The following is a 10,601-nucleotide window of genomic DNA, read 5'->3' on the forward strand; positions in this document are numbered from 1 at the left end:
GAAATTACCTATGTAGACAGCCAAAAGTCAGTTAGAGAGAAGCTAGTTATCCCAAAGTGGTATCAATTGCCAACCTCCAGTTTTTGTAAGTGAATTTCAAAGGTTGGATCTCTTGTGGTGGGGAAGCAGGGGGCATGGTTCGGCAGAGAGAGAACAGTTCTGGGGAAAGCCATGAAAGCTACATGGCATCTGCCCCAGGCAAACCCAGGGGAAACTGTTGTCCATTTATAGCACACCAGATGTTTTCCCAAAGCGTAGGAAGAAACAAATCCTGTTCTGCTAAGTTCTCAGTGTACTGGTAGGCTTGATGCACAACCAGGAGATGCCTCAACGGTTGAGAAAATAGGCAAATAGGAGGGTTATAAAATGTCACATCGTTGCTTAGTTGTTTTGTGTACTTCCTTACATGAACATAACAGGGCCCATCTTACCAAAATCTCTTTTCTCAGACTACTGCACCCTCACCCATCACAATGCCTTGCTTCCTTTACTATCCAACTACCCCTTTCCTTATTTGGCATGGCAGCCTCAGGCAAGCTAGTCTGCAAACACTTTCCACCAAACCCTATTATCAACCTCCTTAGCTTAATTTTCCCTCCTAAGAGTACTTCCTCACTACCTTGGAGGGGAAATTTGTGGTGTGGGGACAACAGCAAGAGCAACACAGTATTTGAGGGCAGACACATTGCCACAGCAAGCTAAGGGACAAAAAGGTAACATGGAGTTTAGCCCCCAACACAGATGCAACCAGTCCTCCAAACATGCCCTGAAATGTGCAGTATTTTATAGAGCTGGAAGACCACATCCTCTGCTCTTCCACTGCGCTTCCATATTTGTCAGGAAAGGGAGAATACACTGTAGGCAGTCTACAAACCTGGGAGCTTTTTGCCTAAAATAGCCTTTCTGGTGGCTTTTCCTGATACAGCTTGATGTCTGTATTCTTCAAAACTCATAACACAGTACTTTTTTTACAAGGAAGAATTGTAAAGAATTCGTCATTGGCATTTTTAGCCAACTCTTTTGTGAGCGTTATATAACAGATCATTGTAATGTGTTTTTAATATATGCTGGAAAACAGAGAATGCTCAATTAACTAAACATTCAACATACATAGTTTTTCTTCTGTCACCAGAATGATCTGAGGATTAGGAGAACAAATGAGGAAATAACAGGACAAACGTTAGGCCAAAATGACTTTTGGTGCAAAAGTGCTACTATGAGTCCACATTGCTAGGTACGTATAGAGGACAGAGCAATACTTTGGGCTCACTTAATGAGCTAAATTCTTCTTCTCTTCCTTATGAAAATCTACCATTGATTATGATAGCAGTTTTGCACATTTAGGCTTTAAATCCATTGTGAAATGGCTACAACACAGGAAGTCCTGCATGCTTTATACCAGTTTGATTGGGAACTGAATTAGCATTTATTTATTTTTTAAGTAATGCGATGTTTATTTAACAGATTGTTATTTGTTAAGTACACACTGACTACTAAATTCATTTCAGTCTCTCTTTTACTCAGCACGGCTGTATTTGGGCCTGATTCTCTGAGGCACCAAACACCTCAAATCCCATGTTATTGCAACATGATGATAATGTTATTTGTTTACACTTGTAGCTGACATACATAAATCCAAATATTGCTTTTTCAATAGGATGATGTTTCCTGAATACTAAGTGGAAATTTTCTAACAAATATCAGCTGAAAATAATATTTTAAAATTTTGCAAAAATTCACTATTGGATTCAGATCAAAATACTACAGCTTTCATTAATTGTTTGCACAAAAATCCAAGATCATTGATTGAGATCCAAATTGTGTTTTACAGTTTGGGACCGTCTCTTCAAAATACAAGCTTTTAATATGAGATTAATGTAATAATAGTAGTAATACTCTAAAAATCAGTTAATTACTATATTTTTGCATAGTCAGACTTTTTTTCTTTAAATGGTTGAAACATATTTACTCTCATGACTAAGATTTTATACAGAAAATATATGATCAAAGTTTCCAGCCTGACAGCTAATGTTCCTAATGTCAACTCTGGTTGACTTCAGTGGGAATTTTGGAGACATAAAGATAACAAGAACCAACGCTGATTTACCACTCCCATTTAACAAAAATTTCTAATGGAAATGTAGACTCCCGTCTTAAATGTCATTCTGAACATATCCTGGAATAAGACTTAGTGTTTAAAAACTAGTTTATAAGTTCTTCCAAAATTTATATTAATAACGCTTCATCTGATTTACCAAGATTCGTAAAAATCCATTAACAAATAAGATAAGATACATTTTAATTGAACAAATTCTAAAATATCCTAATAATGTGCAGTTCTTTTGAAATGTTTAAATGTAAAGTAAATTTACAATTTCAGGTTAATTTAATGCCAGAGAAGATAATATAACTGATAATGACCATTCATAAAAAAACCTAGGTAAAATAAATACACGTAAGTTACAAATTAAACCAGTTTTGAGGTTTCTGTGTCTATTATAACTTCAACGTAGTCCTCTACTGGGAAACCAAAGAAAGTTTTATGAAAGTGCTATGCTTTCTCTCAGGTGATAGGTGTATAATATTCATATTACACTGGGGAAGAAAGGTTCATTGGGGAATACCCTAAAGTAAGCTGAACAAACAAACAAAAAATTAAAATTAAGAAGAAAAATGCTAAAGGCCATTGGTAAAATCATTACATCAAACTAATTTACATTTCAATGTGCCTCAGTTTATGTCACATTTTACCACAGGTAACAATTCTAAAATAGCTAAAAGTAGACAGATTTGATGTGACCGCAAATTACATACACAGCGTATCAAAAATGTCCATGTTTATCTCTGTCATACAATCACAGCTGTTAGTTTTTTAGTAGCAATTTGAACACTTTCCCTTGCTTTCAGGCCCATCCTAACCTTCCTGAAGAGTCCACTAGTGCCCTCTCCGTCTTCTCTGGTTCTTATTTGGAGGTTTAAGTAGACTCTCTCTGTATTTAACATTTGTATGGAATAGTCGAACCATTTCATGGTCTTTGTTATCCAACACCCTGGGCAGAAAGAGAGAGGATTTCTGTGTCCTACGGGTTTTAAAGCCCCGTCTGGGTCGTCCTTTCCCATTGATGGAGACATACCAGAGCCTTTCAGCACTGGCTTTGCGTTTGTTGTTGGCTCCACTGGGCACAGTCCGGTATAGGCGAGATGCATAAGTGTTATAGCCCAACTCATGGATCCTTTCCACAAATTCACACTCTGCATTGTAAGTTTCCTGTAAAGTAAACACCATCATCATTAGCTTCAAAAAAGATTATGCTAGCAAAAAACATTCATCCTAATGCAGGTAAAGGACTTTAAGAAGTTTCAGCTGGATATTAAGCAAATAGCTGCAGTATATAGAATAGAGCATCTGTTATTACAAGGACCAGATACCACAAGAGGACTATAGAATAGAAGAGTAACTTTTTATGTATCAGTTGTATCACTGCAATATCAGAACAGTCTAGAGTCACAAAAAAATGTTCACAAACTAATATGAAATGGAAAAGGACAATACTACTAGTTATAGTTACTTTGTAAACTGTTATATGTCTCTAGAGGTTTTCCATTTGTTTTACCCTTATGACTTCCTTGCTGCTACCTCATGTGACCTCCACTTCTGTTGTTGCAGTCACCTGTTTCCTCTTGTCTTAAATTTAGACTATACAGTATTTGAAAGAAACAACCTTTTTTGTTTTATGGGGCCTTAGTAGTGAATGTGTTGCTTCCAGCTGCTACTCCAGTATACATTAATAATTATCATAATCTCATAGGTTTGAACCTGGGACTAGAAATAAAGAACTGTCCCTAGTTCACAGTGGGCACATCTACACATTTATTAATGCACCTTTGCTACTGGGTATTCAGTTTAGTACCTCTAATATGAAGTACTAGATAAAGGCACAGTAGCTGTACCAAGATGAACTTCTTTTCTGACACTTAATGTGCAGTAGACTAATTGTACTGTACTTTAGTACATTAGCATGGTTTTTTTCCATGACTTGCTAATGTGCAGTAGAGCAGTCCACTGCACATTAAGGTGTCTCATGTAGATGAGCCCAGTGCTGATTTGGGTGAGCTACCTAGCACTTGGGCTCAATTTCCCCATCCATAAAATGGGGGTAAAAATACTGTTTCTTAGAAATAGTTTGAAAATTCATTAATGTCTGAACACCACTTTGAAGGTGAAAATAAATGCTATTTGTTCAGCTTTGATGGAACTAATAGTTCTTTTGCATTTGTTTAAGATCAGGGAGGTGCAAGTCTTCAGACAAGGTCCTCTGAAACACCCGGATGCTCCTCTACTGTAAACAGCACTATATACTGTTTATAGTAGAGGGCCACCTGTGTCCTTCCAGGTTGTTCCCCCACTTCATCACTGATATGCTTCTCATCTTAGTATATGCTCCTGATGCCACTAGAAGCTACTCCCTTCATGAATACTTATTTTAATATACCATGCTGAAATGTGTCCCTTTTGCCTGATTCTCAACTAAAAGAAAAAACTAGAATGTGAGGAATCCTTGAAGTGAACAGTAGCAATCAGTGTTAGAGTTCTAGTCCCTTATAATACAGGTATTCTTCACATTGCACATAGCTACAAATGTAAGTCTCTTCATTTCTTTGTCATCTCATGAGTTAAAACAAAAAAGGAAACTACAGAAGGGTCTTGGTTGGTGTCTTCTCTAAGATGTCTTCTCTTGAGGAACAACTGTCCAGTAATTAGGTCATTATCTTAGGGCCTTGGACAGGTAGGTTCAGTTCCTTGTTCCACCATATTCTCTTGATGTCTCTAAAGACCTGATTAGTAAAGATGTGCAGGCACTTAAATGCTAATAAGGTGCTTTGGCTGCTTTGACAGTTCAGTCTATACCATTTCCACATTTAAAAAGTAGAGATTATCTTGCTGCCCTATCTCACAGGTATAAACACAGTGGGTAAATACATTAAAGACTGTGGGGTTCTCAGAAACCATGGTGATGAAGGGCATACAAGTACCATAGGGTTTTCTTCTTCCACCTCTGTTCCTGCTCCAAGGGGGTAGATTTTCATGTGTTCATGAGACCATGCCAGAATTCCATAAAGACATGCATGACTGGCATAGCTATTCTAAAGAAACACTAGAATTCATTTAGCTATTCCAAAGCCAAAAAAATCAAACCAAAACAAAAATCCTCCCCTGTTTGGAAACTCAAGTCTGGAAAAAACAAACAAACCCATATTTTATTCTAGAATACATAATTATTTCAGGACAAAGCAATTTTTATTTTGGGATAACGTGTTCCCAAAGAAGCATGTATAGTGGAACAGTTATTTTAAAATATCTATTCCAGTCAGTTTCCTCTTGGAGAGAGAAAATTTCCTTTCTTACTCTGAGCTCTTGTCTCTTACTTCCTTCATAGAAAGGGGAAGCTAAAAGGAAAGAGCTTTTCCCACACGGGTTGCCATCAAGAAGAGAAGTTGTGAAACAATCTGCTTGGCATGAGCGGTGCCACCTTAGTCGGGATGGGGGGGAGGGGCACATGCCCCGCCAGCAGCCAATTGCACCAACCAGAAGTGGATGTGGTGCTTTATCCAGCACTCCTGCTTCCCAGCCAGCACTTACAAGGGGGGCACCAGCGCTCCTGCCTGTCACCTAAGCAGGGAGCGCAGCGAGTCAGGAGGTGCACCAGCACTCTCAGGGGATGCATGTACACCCTTGTGCACCCCCTGTGCATCTCCACTGTTCCTTGGCCTTGAACAGAAGTAGCAAATATGATTTTTCAGTATCAGAGAAATTTTGACAGCTGATTTTCTTTCCACTGAAGTGGAGCCCAACAAGGATAGCCCCAAATTGGCCTGATTCTCTCTCATGCTGAAGGGAAAGATGCAGGAGGGAAGAGCCTGTCTCTGGCTTCCTTCCATTTAAAGATTTTTTTTTCACTAAGAGTTTGTGAGTGTTATGTGAATTCATGCTATATAATCTGGATACAAACAAGTAACATGTAAGAAGTAGTAAGAATTCACTTTAACATTCATTTAAGGCCTTTTTTGATTTGGTAGAAGAATACCCATAGAAAAAAGGATCCTCATTATCAATTAGTAGCTCTAGCTGGGAATGCAGGGAACATTCTGTCTCTGGTTTGACACAGCAGAGCAAATAATGGGTACATTCCACTTCAACTGTGTGTCACTTTGGTAATGCTTTTTGTGATATAAATCCCACAACGAATCATCATCTTTATACAACCCCTTTATCAAGTACCACTTGCCACTATAGACGGAATATTCACCAGAAGAAAACTCTTCAAAAAGGAGGATCAGCATGATATATAATATATGGAAATAGCTGAGTACTCCTCAAGCATGAAGTGGAGTTACCTAGGTTGTATGTGCATGGAAAACCTCTCATAGCTTGAGGATGTATCATGCTGTTCAAATCAACAGAATTACATATAATGAGTAGTTGAAGGAAGCAAGTTTCACATAGCTATATTTAACCCTCCACTTTTTTTCTTTCTCTTTTCAAATCTGCTTTCATACCACAGGATTCCTGCTTAGGCAAGCTGTACAGCCTGGCTGTTGTATAGGAATAGATGGATTTGGAGATTGCCTGCAATTTAATCAAGGGCGTGGGACCAAATTCAAAGTTGATGGGTACTGCGTGCAAGATACCTATTGAGAAATATTTATATGCCTTTGTGTGCATATGGCTACAGGGGTGAAGTGAACTGCACGTGTGAACAAAAGTTTAAATGGAAAAATCTTACACATCATGGGTGAAATCTTGACCCCACTAAAATCAATGATAAAACTCCAATTGACTTTGGTGGACCCAGATTTCACCTTGAGTCTCCAGCACTTGCAGCTTTCAGTGTGTTATTTGGGCTGCACACACACAAATTACTTCCTGTGTATCCATTTAACAGGATATCGCACAGGCCACAGCAGTGTGCCACATGCAGCCTGTGGGCCATGGGTTAAAAACCACTGGTCTAGGAGAGAATATACGTTCAAGTAGTGGATTGGAGGGCTTACTTGCACTTATATAGTCTTATGCCTTCTTGTAGTTGCTTCTTCTGCTATATCCCTGTCTTCTGACTCCAATTTAAATTCTCTTTCACTAGCCTGAGCACCAGTTCAATGGCTTCTGCCAGAAGAGCTGCAGTTGATGTCAGTATGACATTTTCTTATAGTAGGAATGCTCATTCCATTTTTAGACTCCTTTCCTTTGAACATTTGCATCTACTACTGATGTCAGATGCATACATCTCTGAACATGGACTTTTCAAATAGATATAGATATTTTGTATTTGAAAAGATTGCTGCTGCTGAATTTAATACTATATAATATCAATACTTGCACTTGTCAAGAAAACCTCAAGTCCATATAATTTTGACTAGTGTATCATTTTATCTCTAGGAGCACAGGTGATATACAGGGAAGAATATTTAGAATTTAGCGCCTTTAAGACTCTCAAAACATTTTATGGATAATGATTTCCCATAACAAAATCAAGGAAAAAGCTGCTACAGAATTGAACATTTTCCTATAACATGTACATATATCAAATAAATTCTGTCCGTTCATGACAATGGTGTTTCTTTCCCCCCATTGAAAATCTTTGGTTCCCAATGGGAAGACGCTCTCTTTTTTCATACAAGGATTGAGGTACCGCTGTCTTAAAGTAAAACTTACTGAAGCATAAAGTCTTCCTCTCTTGTTCATTGCTAGGTATCTGCTGGAAAACAAACCTTTGATGGCAACAATTCCAACATCAACTGCAGTTATCTCTAGAATACCTAGAAAGAGAAAAAAATAGATGAGAATTGTGGTCCTTCCTCTCCTCTGTAATTTCCTGAGATGCATCTGAAAGGTTGCTTACCTCCAGAATATGATTTCACCTGTGTGTCATACACAAAAGGTGATACTGCAAACAAGACTATACCAAAAAGAGACAATAAGGAACAGCAGCATCAGCATGGGGAATTGCCAGCAAAAAACTTGACAGCAAATCCTTGGTTGTTTGATTGAGGCTGAATTATTTCAAGAAGGAAAGAGCTGACACAGACCTAGCGGTTCACCTAATCCTGTATGTATATAAAAATGTTTAAATCCCCTTTAATTATTTTCTTAGGGATGTGAGAGTGCTTGACTTGTTGAAACCAGTCACAAAGCTGCCCATTTCAGGACAATGCTTTTGCTGAGGTCTCCAGAGGGTAAGATGGAGTAAGACGGCTGCGTCTTAGATCCATGAAAGGACTTGTCATTTAGGAAGTCAATGCAGTGCTTGAAACAAGGACAATATGCCTAGCTAAGCCCAGTTAAAAGGGAGGAGGTATTTCAGCCCATGGAAGATAGCATATGCCAGAGTGTTTAAACCCAGCCAAAGGAGGCTAAGATGCCAAAGAGGTTTTAAACCTTAGAGGAAGATGCTGCAGTAGGAGTGATAGGGATACATGTACCTTGCTTTTTGCAGTTCTGCTCGCGGTGTAGCATTTTGGTACACCAGCTCAACAGCAGATGTAAAAATCCCCTGATCTAAACTCACAAATTGTCTTTGGCTCACGGTAACACGGAGTGATCAGCTTTTCTCTGTTCCTGAGTTAAACTCTTAGTCCCACTAAGTCTCCAAGATTTAGGATAATTACGGTACAGCTGGTTTGAATCACCCCTCGCCTGAACTCTGAAGGATGTCTCCTAAAAGTCTTTGATAGCGAGGGGTTTTCCTCTAGGAAACCGTGGTTTTCCTTTGCGGACTTCAGACAGCTCTCTGAGGTCTCCTATCTCTGTGTGCCATCGCGAGCCAGGATTTACGCTTTCCTGAAGCATCGCGGGCTGCGGGCTCCCAGGGTGGGGCAGTCTGCTCGGCTCGCCCAGGCGTGGGGGGGCGGGCTGCCGGGGGAAAGCTGCCCACACCGGGCTGGGGCGCCCCGCAGAGAGCCCCCACCTCGGACAGCCCAGGCTCCCCTGACTCCCGCCAGAGCCCGTTTCAGCCTCGTTACCGCTGCTCTCGAAGGGGGCAGCTGGCACTCGGTCCCGAGCAGCTCCAATCCCCGCTCCAAGGAGGAGATTTGGGGGAGGGCACCAACCAGCAGCCTGGGGGTCACCCTCGAGGGTCCCTAGGGAGCAGGGAAGGGAGGAGACCGACTCCCCCCGGCCAAGCAGGGGCCAGCTCAGGGCACTCGCTCACTGCCTGGGGGCCGGGGGAGGATGGGCCAGGAAGGGGGGACCTGCGACCCAAGGTGCTGCAGCTGGGTGAGCTCCGGGGCTGCGATGGCAGAGGGATGCTCCTCCTCGCACCAGCTCAGTGGCACTGGACGGGGTTGGGGGGGGCATCCGATCCTCCCCGTCCCTCCCGGGGCTCTGTCCTAGCCCTGAGCACTTCCGTGGGAGTGCCTGCCTGCAAGTGGGGAAGGCGATTTAGGGGCGTTAATGGGTGGGGGAGGCGGGCCCGATCCCCCCGCGCTTCCCTGCCTGGCCCCAGGGGAGGAGGAGCCCGCCGAGGAGCTCCCCCGAAGCGCGCTGGGCTGAGCCGCCGCCGCCGCCGCGTGGACACACGTGCGAGGGCCGAGGGTGGGCTGCCAAGGGCGAAGCCCCGCTGCCCTGCATCGCGGGGGGGGGGGGGGGGGTGAGGGGGCAGCGGTGCCCTCCTGAGCCCCCGGGGCACCCACACCCCCGTGCCACTTACTGTCACTCCCTTCTCAGCGCCCCCGGGCTGGCGCTGGCCCCGGAGAGCCGGGCCCGCCGGCTACTTACTGAAGACGCTGTTCTTCTCCAGGGTGCCGTTGATTTTCCCGCTGGCGTGGATCTGGAGGTGGTACTTGGTGGCACAGTAGAGCTTGCGGCGCCTGGGAGCTCCCCCGAGATGCTCATAGACCCCGCCGCGGCCCCCGGCATCTCTGCGCAGCCTTGGGTCGCACGCCTGGCCTTTGGCACAGGAAAGTGCCTCGGGCACCTCCGCCGCCAGCCCTGGGGACCAAGACTCCTGCAACAAACTCAGGAAGAAGAAGATCCAAATTATAACCATTGTGGCATGATGGCCGCAGCGCCGAGTCTGCTGGGGAGGTCGCGCCCGGGAGCCAAGGACACCAGGGGTCCCATTAAAGTCGTCTTGCTAGCAGCACTCCACAGTTGCACACCGACTCCAGCCGCGAAGCATTGGCGAGCTCGGCTCTGCCTCGATCTCGGCCTTTTTCCCCCTCTGCCTGAGATCTACTGAAGCCAGCAGCCACCAGCAAAGGCCACCGGAGAGTCCCAGCTGTTTGGAAAGGATGGAGCTGCAGTGATCAGAGTCCTCCTTGGGCTTCCAGATAGAAAGGCTGCATGCAGGAGAGAGGGGGGGGGGGAGAGGGATGGGGGGGAGAGAGCCACTGAGCAAGAGACGGGGGAAATTTCGTTGATCGACAGAGCATAGAAATAAAAGAAGCTTCCTGCAACAATAGCCTGATCTGCGACCAATTGATACAAAGCAGAGGAGGCAAAGGTATCAGTCTTGTGTGAACTCCCAGAGTGCAGCATGGATAAAATTACACAGCATCTCTCTCTCTCTCTGTCACACACACTCACACACTCACAAGCTGCG

The 10,601-nt window shown here is 43.2% G+C and overlaps 1 protein-coding gene across 1 annotated transcript; it reads right to left on the bottom strand.

Moving 5' to 3' along the window:
- Window positions 1-1,041: 1,041 nt before the first annotated feature.
- Window positions 1,042-10,359, bottom strand: FGF3 (fibroblast growth factor 3). The gene is made up of 3 exons (XM_019552342.1): window positions 9,776-10,359; window positions 7,715-7,818; window positions 1,042-3,268 (listed from the first exon to the last, which is right to left on the bottom strand). The coding sequence occupies exons 1-3, from the start codon at window positions 10,044-10,046 to the stop codon at window positions 2,936-2,938; spliced, it is 708 nt and encodes a 235-aa protein (XP_019407887.1). The 5' UTR covers window positions 10,047-10,359; the 3' UTR covers window positions 1,042-2,935.
- Between the last annotated feature and the right edge of the window lie 242 nt (window positions 10,360-10,601).

The sequence above is a fragment of the Crocodylus porosus genome, unplaced genomic scaffold, assembly GCF_001723895.1.
Source record: "Crocodylus porosus isolate Cpor-Errol unplaced genomic scaffold, CroPor_comp1, whole genome shotgun sequence".
NCBI classification, from domain to species: Eukaryota; Metazoa; Chordata; order Crocodylia; family Crocodylidae; genus Crocodylus; species Crocodylus porosus.